At 42.8% G+C, this 14,242-nt stretch overlaps 1 protein-coding gene across 1 annotated transcript in view; it reads left to right on the top strand.

The window, feature by feature from the left end:
• chsy1 (chondroitin sulfate synthase 1) overlaps nucleotides 1-13,291 on the top strand; it is a 38,509-nt gene extending 25,218 nt beyond the window's left edge. The window contains exon 3 of the mRNA XM_015054069.1: nucleotides 10,701-13,291. Coding sequence (XP_014909555.1) covers nucleotides 10,701-12,293 — 1,593 coding nt within the window. The 3' untranslated portion in view covers nucleotides 12,294-13,291. The remainder of the gene's footprint in view (nucleotides 1-10,700) is intronic.
• The last annotated feature ends 951 nt before the right edge of the window (nucleotides 13,292-14,242 follow it).

Here is a 14,242-nt window from a genome sequence, read left to right on the forward strand (position 1 = left end):
ATAGCAATATAAATGATTTTATTATTATTATTTTTCTGTGACGATAGGTGAGGCTTTGCCTCCCCTGACCGCACGTCACTGATATATATAATCTGATATATATATATATATATATAGTCCCTTAGGAAGATAAAACTCCTAGTCGGTGTGAGTATATGCAAACGTTCGGAAACCACATGACTGGGTGTCGACTGTTCGACATCCAGTCAACATACTCAAAGGTCCAGTATGTTGGACCTTTGAGACTTTGCTATTTGCTAGCATGGAGTCTGCTGTAGGATCTGTAACGTCAGTAGGGTCAGCAGGGTTCTGATTATCCAGAACATTAGAAGCCCCTACTGAGACTTGGGACCATGCAGGGCTTGACTTGCTGCACCAGGATGGGTTGGGTTTATGTCGGGAAGCTTGTTCTAACATTTCCTACAGGTTCTGTCCAGAATCTGTCCAGCCTGCAGGCCGTGGGGGGCCTTATGGCTGTCTTTGTGCCGTTACTTAGCAAGTTTCACAGAGTGGCAGAGCACATTGTCCTGGTGAGAGAGGCGACGGCTGTTGGAGAGTGTGGTTGCCATAGCGAGATGTGCTTTGTCTGCAGCAATGTTTAGGTGGGTGGTACATGTCGAAGTATTGTAGGATTCATGGCTTCCCAACAGAACTGGGCTCTTAACAAGGGAATCACTGTTTTTCACTTTAGTTTGTGTAAACACTAACAGATCAAACTATATGTTGTCATTAGTAGGGTTATTAATGCTAATAATGATACTCAATAATAAATAGTTGCCAAAATGGATTATTTCAGCTGAACTGTTGTCTGTTTGAGGTTCCTCCATTGTAACCTCATCATACCTTACAGGAAATGGTCATGTTGCCAGTTGCTGGGAATTACACTGAAATATTTTGCTGGTTTTTAAGTGTATTCATACTTATATAAACATAGATTTGCATCAGTAATTAATTGAAAACATAAAGGCTCACTGGAGAGAAACCATTCCTCTGCTTCCAGTCCAATCAGGAAAGGTTCAGGATTTTTCAGTCATCTTTTCTTGCTTTTTGTGTTAAACCTTGACCTCCATTAACTCTCAGCTCCTTGTTTCCCATCCACCTCCTTATTATATATAAAACTTTGTTGACCCACTACGGCTGCCTCACCAGGACAAACTTTGTTTAATGGGTAATTGAGTATTAGCTGCTGCTTTCTGAAGGTTCTGGGATGCAGTTTTGGAGAACTGTTGGAGAACTGCGGTTTAAATCAATTGCAGTGTAGCATCACATGCTTTCATCTGGCAGGTTCTACTTTCATAAAACACAAAGTTAAATAAGAAGGAAATTGTGACTGGTCAAAGTTCAGCTGAGTTTCAGTGTTGAAATAATTTAATATATAATAAGACATTGAGGTGATTGGTCAGATTTGCAGAAAAGTTGCAATGACTGGTGAAAATTTTAAGTCTATGCAAAATTTGCGAATTATGAATTTGCATGAACAGTTGTGATTGGGGTGACTGTGGCTGTGTGGATAGTCGTCTTCCAATCGGAAAGTTGTAGGTTCAATTCCAGCTTCCTCCTGCCTCATGTCAATGTGCCCTTGGGCAAGGCACCCAACCCTAAATTGCCTACCGATCGGTGTATAAATGTGTGAGTGTGAATGCGATTCCAGTGTAAAGCGCTTTAAGTGGTTAAAATGATCAGAAAAAGTGCCATATGCTATATTTACCATTGCAACTTCCTGGAGGGATTCATTTGTGTGATATGATATGTCATAAAACCCTGAGCTTCTGCTTTCTCACACTGATACAACAGTGGCTTTGGTCAGAGGCTGCTTAAGATCTGCTGTATCTCAGACTGCTACTGGAGGTCTTTCCTGCTCACAGCCATCATCATCCACAAAACTCTTTGAAGAACTTTGATGATATGAGTTACAACAACATTCAGCAACAACATTCAGATTCCCTTTGGATCAATAAAGTATTCTTGAATTGAATTGAATTGTTAGCCAGTGATCACATCCTGACTCTCTGTCTGAATGTGGTTTTCCATCACTAAGGTTGTTTGGTCCTGTTGGGTTTATTCTGGGCACAAACCATGACACAATGTTTATAGACTGATGGAGAACAGAAGGAGTGTTGTTCACCCAGTCCCAGCTGAAGTTCTCTGCGGTACCATGTGGGTTTGTGTGTGTGTTGACCGTGCCGTACTATCTTGACAGCACGGTCTCTTTCTGGACCGTGCCGTCAAGATAGTACAAAGCTGTGTAAATCCAGTTAGCACCGTTTGCCACTCCCCCCACTCCAGCCTAGCTGAACTTCAGGACATCTGCTGCCCGTCACCAGACCCTGACGTAAAGCTCCACCCAGGGTTCTGTTAAAGCCCGTCAGAACCAGAAAACTCAGTAGATGGCTTTGGTTCTGGAGGAAGACTGCCAGAACTTTGCTGGATGGGACCATCAACTGGCAGCTGAGTTAGCATCATCTATAACCTCCCCCAGTTTAGATGCTATCTGCTGTCCATCAACACCATCCCCCCTCCACCTAAACCATCCATGACAGGAACAGTTTGATCAGATGAAGATGTTTGCAGAAGCAGCTGTGCTCCAGCTCTCCACCAAGCAAGACAATGAGATCTTTCATCTTTTTGGGGTTAGAAGATATTTCTTTCCAATCTGTGGCTGTCACATGGCTGCTGGAAGGAAGCTGCAGATAATTCCCCAGGCCAGCTGCAGGTCACATCTGGAGCAGTAGCTTTAACCCCAGCACACAGCTGGAGCTGTGCTAACCTGGGGCCTGGGTGGATGTGAGGTCGGTGGGATCAAACGGGGACAGGGTTGTAATTAGAGTCCCACACCCAGCATGTCCTCTGGCAGACTGCTGCTGTTTTAGGCGTGGAACTGATTACTACATGCACCAGTTCTGAGGTTCAGCATTCAGTTTGCGTGCTGCACCAACAAAAAGCTGATAGCAGCAGAAATGATTTGAGATTCAATAAATCAGAGGCACAAAGCTTTGTCAATGCCCCTTAGGCCTGTCCTGATAAAACATTTTCCTGGATGTCATTTTGTATGGAAGCCCATTTCCGCCATGGCAGAAAAAATAGAAAGTCATAATTTCGACTTTCAAAGTCATAATTATGAGATTCAAAGTCATAATTTCGACTTTCAAAGTCATAATTTCGAATCTCATAATTATGACTTTGAATCTCATAATTATGACTTTGAATCTCATAATTATGACTTTGAATCTCATAATTATGACTTTGAAAGTCGAAATTATGACTTTGATTCGCATAATTATGACCTTGACAGTCGAAATTATGACTTTGAATCTCATAATTATGACTTTGAAAGTCAAAATGATGACTTTGAATATCATAATTATGACTTTGAAAGTCAAAATTATGATTTTGAATATCATAATTATGACTTTGAAAGTCGAAATTATGACTTCCTGTTCTTTTATTTTTTCTTTCATGGCGGAAGTGGGCTTCCATAATTTTGAGACCCTTTTCAGCTAATTTAATTATAATGCCATATTAATGCAAGTACACTATCTGAAAGATAAAAAAAAAGCATTACCTTCTAAAGACCATTTAAAGAGACCATAAAACAATTTAAATGTCCAAAATGTATAAACAATAATTAAAACGGATTATGAAGTCTCTGAAACCACAATTGCATTTAATAAAATATTCATAATTCAGCTTAGAAAGGTAAGACAGGAGTTAAAAATAATAATAAAACAATAATAATAAACTGTTTCAACATGGTGACAGCTTTAACAAATATGTAAGAATTTTTTAAATAAAAGTTACATGCTATAGCTTTAAAGGGGAGCATCTGTTTAATGACTGCTCACCAAATGGAGATTTTAATTTATTGTGCAATTAATTAATTAAAGCTTAGTGGGTGGTTAGTGGAAAACTAGCTTACATGGTGAAGAGGCAGTGGTCCACTTGTATTGCTATTATTAGCTGGTCTGATATGCAAGAACACCACAGAGCAAACCTGCTGGTGTCATGGCCTTATAAAGCAAAGGCCTCGCTAAACACACCTCTCTGCATCCTTCGACACACTCACACACTGAACAGACCGAGTCTCATAGGTTTACACCTACTGAGCCTCTCAAAATGAATACTACAACATTCTTCTCAACCAGAGCAAAACACTAAACCACCCATCAATAAAACATATTTTAAATCAAAACCAGTTTGTTGAAGAGCGTGGAGGCCCCACAGCAGAGGGCTGATATCTACCAGAGCCTGGGAGCTACCACTGCAAAATCAAGCACCTGATGGAGACATGTGGATGCCTGACTAATTCACAGACGGCTTAAAACGTTTAATCAGCAATAAGAAATTCAGTTTTTCTCCAGTGTAACGCTACTGTTTGCTGTGTTTTGGAATAAAGAAGTGAGGATGGTAATGTGAAATGTTCACAGTAAAATGATGATGATTCAATTCAAAAATACTTTATTGATCTCAAAGGGAAATTAAATGCCATTACTCATATCATCTAAGTATCTTAAAGAGTCATTGTGGTCAGGGAGGGTCTCTGGTAGTAGTCAGTCTTGCAGCTAATCTGAAGAAGCCTCTGACTGAAGTCTGTTGCTGTATCACAGACATGACCTTCATGTCATGTTAACAGATCATCTTCTGGACACCAGAGACCATGTTTCACAGAAACATCTTCTGGATGACATCAATTGTAGATTTTTGTCTGCTATTTCTTAAGATCTGTTTTTATATTGAAACTTTTTATGAAGCCGACTTTTTGGCATTACCAAAAACAACAATGCGGTGGAGCTGAGACATTAATGCAGCACATTGCCTTCCATGACCTGTAAATAGCTTGTACTTGTACAGTGCTTTATCAAGTACAGGCCACACGACATTCGGCAAGCTAATCAATGGTAGCCACAGTCTGACAGAGGTGGGGCTGCCATGCACCAACCACCACCAGCAGGCAACATGGGTGGAGTGTCTTGCCCAAGGACACAATGTCAGAGGCAGATGGAGCAGGAATTGAACCGACTGATAAACCTCCACTGTCTCCACCATCGGCGGGTTCTGGAACAGTCGGATGTAATCGGTAACATATGAACCAGACTTCTACATTCCAGTGAGGTTGTGAGAACTGGAGGCTGTGTTTTACCTGCTTCACACACCCTGCACCTGTTTACACACGCTCTGGCTCCAGCTCTGTAACTGCGTGCTGAAATGAAAGAGTGGACCTCAGAAAGAGCTGATTTTTTTGCAGTGGAGGGGTAATGCTGGGCGGGGCCTCGGCTCCAGATTGTAGGCTTTGACTCATTGATCTTTGTGTACATGTGTGGAAAGAGTTGTCACCAAATGTTGCTACACCATGTATTTACCTCCCTTGGCAACTCTCACTATCTGGTTGCTCTCTGGGCTGCAGCAGCTCCACAAACCTGCTGCAGCTGCAGTTACGCAGCAGTTGCACCAGGCTCGACTAATTCACAAATTAGAGGTTTCCCCCTTTTTTCTTTTTGACATTTTTCTGGAACATTTTAATTGGATAATGAAAGAACATGCTCTGACATGTTATTTCATTATTTTGGATGATATCACAATATAAGGGGTTTAGTATCAGTCAATAACAATAATAAGTTTTTTTTTTCTTTTAAATATCTGAAATTCTGTCAGATATTTGGATGGTGGAGGGGTGTTTTGGGGGGGGGACTGCTTTTTGTCCTGCCCCTGTTTTATCTTCAGCTTCCTCTCCAGCTGCTGTTCTCATTTTCTCCTTTCATTCCATGCTGTTGTTGTTAGGTAACCAAAGAGAGAGTGAGTTAGTTGATGCTATCTACTTTTCTTAGGTAGCTGTGAGAGGCTGAGCAGCTAAAGTCTTTCCTCTGCCTACATCTCCCAGAAGGCTTTGTGGTTCTGGATCAGAGATCAGTAAAATCAGATTACCTATTGATGTTGATGATGTCTGTCATGATGATTATTATTGATTTATTGCCCATCCCTAGGTTCTAATTGTATGCATGCTGCAGCAGTGAGGCCTCTGCTCTGTCCAGCCTGATTTCAGTGCTTCAGACTTTGCCAGAGCTTTGGGTGGTAATGTGAGAGAGGCTTTTATTCTTGCAGGCGTTGCTCTCTTTGGTTCTTGAGTCCATTGCTCTCTTTGGTTCTTGAGCTTATCTCCCATCTCCCCCTGGGAACATGAGCAGATAAAACCAGGTGGCTTTAAGGAACAAAGGCTCTTTTCTGCCATCAAGACTATTTTAATATTTACACAACACACAAACCCAAAGAACCTGCTTTTATTAATCCTGGGGTAATAAGATATCCAGTGCAACACAGAGTAATAATGACATAAATCAAGATAATGACTCTTGTATTGTGGGATGAAACAGATGAATGGAGAGCTTCTCCCTCTATAATTTAGGGTTTAGGTTTCAGCTACAACGGGAACTCTGACAAACTCTGTCACTTTACTGTTGTGTTTTTCTTTAAAAGGTTTTATTGGCTCTAGTGGCCTTTATTTGATAGTGAATTGACAGGAAAATGGGTAATGAGAGAAGGGGGAAGACATGCTGCAGGGAATCGACCCTAACGCCACATCAAGGACGAAGGCCTTCATATGTGGGTTGTGCTTAACTCCTGCACCACCTCAGCACCCCTGTGTTGTGTTTTTCATTGAGCTGTTCAGATTTGTTTTGAATAAACTATGAAATAAGCAAGGCATTATGTTTGCTTAGTTCATAGCAAACTGAGCTATGAGCTGTCTTTCTGGGACTGGTTTGTTGAGTTAGATGGTTCTGATCAGAGAGCATGTTTCTAACGTCCTGTCTTCTTCTCTGTTCTACCTGGAGTTGGTCAAAATCTGAGTCACAGTAAATCATTAATGGCCCAAACCTGTCCTCCACCAGTCTCTGGTTTGTAAAGGTACCAGGCAGATCTCTCCTGCTGAGCCCACTATAACAAGCTGTTTTCCCACAATAACACATTTTGCTGGATGATAAATTGTCCCAGAAGTTTTTGCTATGAATAATAATATTGTCATTTTGAGACCATTTTAAAGTAATATAATGGCAAAGACATAATGCAACAACACATTCTCAAAAACCAATAAACTTTAAATTCTAATGAACATTTAACATTGGAACTGGAATATATGCTAGATATCCAAAATAAATAAACAAAACAACAAATAAAATTAATTATGAAGTGAAATCTCTGTAAACAGAACTGTCCTTTAAAAAAAGGACTGATTGAGACCAAAGCACCAGACTGAAGACTTTTATCATCCAGTGTTTAGAAAGAGAATAAGAAACGCAATAACTCATAAATAGAAATTACTGAAGTTGTTTTAATGTGCCGTGTGATGAATTGATTTATTGATTTATTGCTACAAGCCTGACAGGAACATGTTGGAACCAGTGGAATACTTCTTCCTGAGGATGTGAAGCTTTGCTTCCTCAGTTTGTCCTTTGGGGAACATCCACACCAACTGCTTTTTCACTTGTTTTTTGCAGCTTACTAAAAGTAAAATATAAGAAAATGTTCAAACACAATGCTTTTTAATTCTTGATGCCTCTTATTTAAAGATTTATATCACTAAACTGCATATAGAGACTTCATTTATTCATATTTTCAAACTTATTGATATTTAGTGGTGCTCTTGTGGAACAGTGGAGAAAATGGTAAAGCTAACTTTTCCGAAAATACTGTCAGTTTTGTTTTTTATTCAGTGTCATTAATCAAATTTTTCTACAATAAATAATAAATTGTATGGAAAATGCCCACCCCTAGTTGCTGTGTTGACATAGTAACTGTTGATAGGTGGCAACTGTGGGAGCTGCCACCTATTGAGCTCAGTGGGAAGAGTTGTTTTTGAATCCAGGTTGGGGGTTTGAGTCCAGATCTCTCCTGCCACATGTCCATGTGCCCCTGGGCAAGGCGCTTTATCCAGGTTGTCTACTGATCTGTGTGTGTGGTTCTGGAGTAAGGTGCTCAGAGTGGTCATTATGCACATCTATTTCTCATCAGCAGACTTATCTACTTCCTGTTTTCTGTAGCTGTGAACATTGATGAGCTGCTGCTTCTGTGGAATGAAGTGATGCATCTGTGTGTTATGAATCATTTGACCCTATAAGCCTTTTATAAGCCAATCAAAGATCCTGTGTATCCTGTTGGTCCACTGGGTGTCACAGTCACAGGATGTCTGTCTGAATTAGACCTAGTCACATGCTGTCCTGCTGCCCACCAAGTGGATCAATCCCAGTCCCACTGTGGAGCTGTCCTGCTGGGAGAAACTTTTCCTGGAGCGGAAAATTAATTTGGACACATCACCAGCGTTTAGTAGACGGCCAGTCTCCAATTAGGTTTGGATGGTGGAGGGGTGTTTTGGGGGGGGACTGCTTTTTGTCCTGCAGATTAAACCCAGCCACAGAGTGTGCGAGGCCTGTGACCCAGCTGGTGGAGCTGCAACCCCAGAGTTATGTAGTTTAGTTTTTCTTTTAGCACCAAAATATTATCCAACTCACACCTAGAACACAGAACTGGTGTTTTCCCACATGATAGTGGGACCAAAGCTGCATCATTTGTTCCATTTCCAACTGCTGTGGTTCTTTTCCACAATAATCTGTCAAACCCTTTGAGCATAATATGCCACTCCTCACCTGTGGTGGCGCTGCACCAAGAACCACTGAAGGAAACAACACAAAAACCTCTGAAGAAAACACTGAACACAACTTCATTTTTCATGAGACGTAAACAGTGTAGTGGTGTCAGATCTTAGCGGTTGGAGGATTTCTCTTTTGTCTTTGATAAAAGTCTACAAGCCTTTTCTCCCACTAGTGCCAGACTTGTGTGTTTGTTTGGGTTGTATTTACCCAGAATGCCCTGTAAGAATTGTCCACTTTCTACTTTTGGAGTGGTCTTGGTCAACACCAAGAAGATGACATGTCAACACATGTGCATTCAAACTGCACTGGAGTTCACTTCAGCCGAACCCACACCAAGGATGGCTAGCAGACCAGAGTCACTTTTTTGGTCCACATCAAAGTTTGATTCCACATTCACATCTCCCCAAACCAACCAGACTTGGGTTAAAGCGGACCAAACAGGTCTGGGTGAAGGCACCCTTAAATCTGATTAGGGTTCCATGACCCCAATCAGGAGGTTTGTGCTTGAAAACCCTCCAGTGCGTCTGAATTGAACCAAAGCAGAGTGATGTAAAGAGCTTTCTCAGTCTGGGGAACCTGGGAGGAATTTTCATTGGAGGGTTTAGCGCCCACTGCTCAGAAGTCGGTCTAATAAACAGAAATCTTCAAACATTATGGCACTGATTGACATGAGGCTTTATTTCTGTTTCCTCAGAAATAAAGCCTCATGTCTTTGTTGTTGCAGTAGCTGTCTGCTGAGGTCATGTTGAGTCTGCTGGCTTCTGCGAGTACAATATTTTTTACCATCATCTACTCCACACAAGCCCACATAAAATAAACAAGCTAAGCCTTTAAGGCGTTTTAACATCTGAAATAAAAAGTTCAGTCTTCAGCTTCCCGGAACAGTTTTCCCTCAGATTAGAAAAGTGACGAAAAGTGAAGAAATGACGTGAGATTAATGAGTGTGAAGAAATGAAACTAATGACTGCAGCAGTGAAGAATCAGCCTCATGACTAAAGCTATGGGGGGAGGGAGGTGGGGGGTTGTGACCAGCTGGCTGCCAGCTGATGACCCTGCTGGGTGGCATTTGGGCTTTCATCCAACATCACTATCAACTCAGATACATCAGGAAAAACATGGCATTGTAAAAATGTCATGCAAAACATTGGCAACATGGAGCTTGTGTCTAGTCTGTGAGTCTACACGGCCGGACAAGGTCACGGCTGTGACCTCAGCCTGGACCGCAGCTGGAAGCTGCTTGGAGCTTTCATGAAACCATGGCAACATGTCTAGAGGAGAGCTTCTCTCTGTGAAGGCTGTGCAGGGAACTTCACACAGCTGGAGCACCAATGGTCTGGTGCTTCTGTTTTCATCAGATTGTTGTTTTTTTCACACAAATTCATAATTTTGAGTTTACTGTATTGCAAATTTTCCCCAAAAATGGTCAGAAACATTGGATTTGAGTGATGCTAACTCCCACCTGCTGGTGGCAGTGTTTCTTACTTCTACTACACTGCTGACTCGGCCTGGCTTGTTAAGTTATACTCTGTGATCGATACGATAAACGTAACAAAGTCATACCAGTGTAAATATTGCAAAATTACTTGAAAATTTAGATTTTGGTTGCAAAAATTTACAAAAACAATCATGAAATCCTGGAGGGAGTAATCAACGTGAAAAGAAGAATTTATTCAACGAAGAGGCAGCTATTTAACGGTTGAATAGGTTTTATTGATACATTTTGGATCTGGATTTGGTGCAAAATTCCAGAAGTATTGACACCCCTTATTTAAGCAGTAAAATCTGTTTTCAACACTTTAGTCCCTGCTGGTTCACTGCTCTCCTAATGAAGTGTATTTTCAGTGTGTGTTTGTACTTGCCCTGGTTTCCTTAGGTTTATTTTTCATATTCCACTGCCAGCTGCATTATTCATGTCTGGTCTGGTCTGGAGACAGTAAGGAGAGAATTAGTTCTCCGTCTCCTCATGTTCAGTGGTCTATGTGGACAGACGGAGACTGTTGCAATGTGACCTGAATTTGAACCTGAACTGTTCTGACAGCAAACTGTCTCCTGTCTTTACAGATGCAGCAACTCTTCTATGAGAACTATGAACCAAACAAGAAAGGCTACATACGAGATCTCCATAATAGCAAGATCCATCGAGCCATCACTCTGCACCCCAACAAGAACCCACCCTACCAGTACCGCCTGCACAGCTACCTGCTCAGCCGCAAGATCGCAGACCTGCGCCACAGAACCATTCAGTTGCACCGAGAGATCGTCCAGATGGGGCGCTATGGAGCAGCCGAGCCCACCCGAGAGGACCTCCAGCTGGGCATTCCTCCGTCCTTCATGCGCTTTCATCCCCATCAACGAGATGAAGTCCTGGAATGGGAGTTCCTGACTGGGAAGTACCTGTTCTCTTCCTCGGACAGCCAGCCACCCCGCCGTGGGATGGACTCCTCTCAGAGGCAGGCTCTGGACGACATCATCATGCAGGTGATGGAAATGATTAATGCCAATGCCAAAACGCGAGGCAGGGTCATCGATTTCAAAGAAATTCAGTACGGCTACCGACGGGTCAACCCGCTGTACGGGGCAGAATACGTGCTGGATCTGCTTTTGCTGTACAAGAAGCACAAAGGGAAGACCATGACGGTTCCTGTGAGGAGACATGCTTACCTTCAGCAGACCTTCAGCCAGATCCAGTTCAGGGAAGAAGACGAGATGGATGCCAGGGCTCTTGCTAGCCACATCAACCAGGAGTCCGACTCACTGTCCTTTCTGTCCAACTCTCTGAAAATGCTGGTGCCTTTCAAGCTCACTAGTTCAGGACAGGACCAGAGGGAGCCCAAAGAAAGCAAAGTTAACATCCTGGTGCCGTTGTCGGGCCGCTACGACATCTTTGTGCGTTTCATGGCTAACTTTGAGAAAGTTTGCTTGATCCCCAACCTGAATGTAAAGGTGCTGATTCTGCTGTTCAGCACGGACAATAACACTGAACGGGTCAAGCAGGTGGAGCTGATGAGGGAGTACCACCTGAAGTACCCCAGAGCTGACATGGAGATAAAGCCTGTCGCCGGCTCCTTCTCCAGGGCTCTGGCTCTGGAAGTGGGCTCCCTGCATTTCTCCAACGACTCCTTGCTCTTCTACTGTGACGTAGATCTGCTCTTCTCCAGCGACTTCCTGAAGCGCTGCCGGACCAACACTGCCTTGGGGGAGCAGGCCTACTTCCCCATCATCTTCAGCCAGTATGACCCCAAAGTGGTGTATTCTGGGAAGGTCCCCAGCAACAACCACTATGTTTTCACCTCCAAAACGGGGCTATGGAGGACCTACGGCTTTGGGATTGTCTGCGTCTATAAGGGGGACTTGGTCCGAGCCGGGGGCTTTGACACCTCCATACAGGGGTGGGGGCTAGAGGACGTCGACCTTTATAATAAATTTGTCCAGTCGGGGATCAAGCTGTTCAGAAGTACGGACACGGGGATTGTGCACGTCCACCACCCGGTCATATGTGACCCCAACCTGGAGGCGAAGCAGTACAAGATGTGCCTGGGCTCCAAGGCCTCGTCGTATGGCTCCACCCAACAGCTATCTGAGCTCTGGCTGGAGAAGAACGACCACGGCTTCGGGAAGCTGGCCAGCAGCAATGCCTCGGTCAGGACAGCATGATGAAAACACACCATGGCCGTTCACTTCCGCTTTACAACTCACTTTTTATCTATTTATTTTTACTGCAGTGAAAGACTTCCCGTTCGGCGTTGTTTGACTGTTTTTCACATAGGCAGCCTGGACTCATGTTGTTGATCATAGGAGGAGCGTTGGTGGGTGCTAACCAGAACCTGAGGCTCTTCTCCACTGACAGGTTCCATCAGTGCTGAGGACGCAGCGGTTGGTTGTGTGTACCTCAGGAAGTACACAGTCATGCTTGTAACGCGTTCTGTTTGTCTGGTGTGTGTACTTTATCAACCAAGAGTACTCGGAGCAGAATTCCCCTCCTGATTGGAAATGTTTACACAAGGCCGAGCCTGAACATGATCCCAGCCAAACGTCCAATCAGAGCTGTTCTGTTAGACTTCCAGTGTCTTTTTTTCCTTCTTTTTTTTTTTTTTTTTTTGGTTAGATGTTGTTACACTGTTACCATTTTTTCCTTTTTTTATATATTTCAGTTTTTTATGATTTTTTTTTAAACTCTACTGCTGGATTTGATATCTGCAATTCACTATTTGTTTTCTAATTTATTGAATTTGCAGGCTCTCTTTTCTACCTTCTGATTTTTGAACAATGTATATTGAAAAGATTGTATAACCGCATCAGTAGTCATGACATAGCCCTTTGTTTCTTCATTTTTGCAAACCTATTTTTAAACTTCTCACCAAAGATAGATCTGCAGTCTGCTTTAGATGTTCCCCTTGTTCTGTGTGTGTGCGTGTGTGCGTGAGAGAAAGAAGTAGAGAGAAAGAAGCCTGTGTGTGTGTGGGTAGCGTCCTTCAGGTGTGTGATGGTGCAAAGGCTGTTTGTTTCAGGCCTTTCTAACAGACCAGAAGCCGCTCAGGTCGTCATGGCAGCGTCATAAAATGGGAGCAGCTCTCTTGTCGGCCATCTTAAGTCACATGTTGCTGTTCCTTTTTCTAAATGACTTTGTTGAATAAAGTGTTGTGGCTCAGTGATGTGGGTGTGTCTGCAGTTTTTGTAGTGTTGCAATAGGAAATAAGGCCTGTTTGATCTCGTCTCCCAGGTTTTCATGACTGTCATCAGACTCGTTGCTCCATGAATGCCTAATGAGGCTGTGGTGTGGGAAAACCATGCCCACAATGATGCAGCTGCAGTCCCTGCAGTTTCTGCAGAGGAATCCAGCCTTGGGGACATTCCTGGGCTCCTCCATCATTATTAGTCTGGAATTATTTCACAACAAGTTCTAGATGCAGATACTCCCAAGCATTTATTTCCTTGTGCGCTTAATGAAAATGTAAATCATGTCTGGCCGTGGCTTAAGGGAGGGCTGGTCCAGGGTGGCTTCTTTCCTTTACAGAAAGAGAGAACCAATGTTGGGATTTCCACCCACCTCATCCAGCCACCCGGGGCTGGAAGGAGGGCGAGACGGAGCAGGACAACATTCAGCTTAGTTTTGTAAAGCACTTCTCAAAAGATTAATACAAATACTAGAGTGTCTCATGATTGATAGTTTTGGTAAAACTATTTATTGTAAATCATGACCCAAACTAAAACTGACATACTCGTGTTCTTAAATTATAGTATTGTCCCCTTCAACACCCTGGAATCTTGTTTGGGTGAAGGATTTATTTTTTGATTCTGAAGCTTCTAACTCTTCATGACAAACATTCTCCACTGCTGAATATTTTCACCCCGTCTGTCTGCGTTCCAGCTCTGAGATGTATGGTAGGAACATAGCGCCTCCCATCACAGGCCTTGTTGACCCTTAAAGCTTGACTTTGCTCTCACCAGGTTTCTGGCTTCTCTCTGCTGGTTGGTATAGTCCAAGCAGGCGCCTTTCTTCTGGTGACTCCAGCATCAACCTCACTTTTTTCATGTTCCTCGTTATTGTACGACTTAAAAAAAAAAAAGCCAAACTGTTTTTCATGGAGTTCTGTATCAAGTGA

The sequence above is a fragment of the Poecilia latipinna genome, unplaced genomic scaffold, assembly GCF_001443285.1.
Source record: "Poecilia latipinna isolate Pla-1442-1.1 unplaced genomic scaffold, P_latipinna-1.0 Scaffold1227, whole genome shotgun sequence".
Lineage (NCBI taxonomy): Eukaryota > Metazoa > Chordata > Actinopteri > Cyprinodontiformes > Poeciliidae > Poecilia > Poecilia latipinna.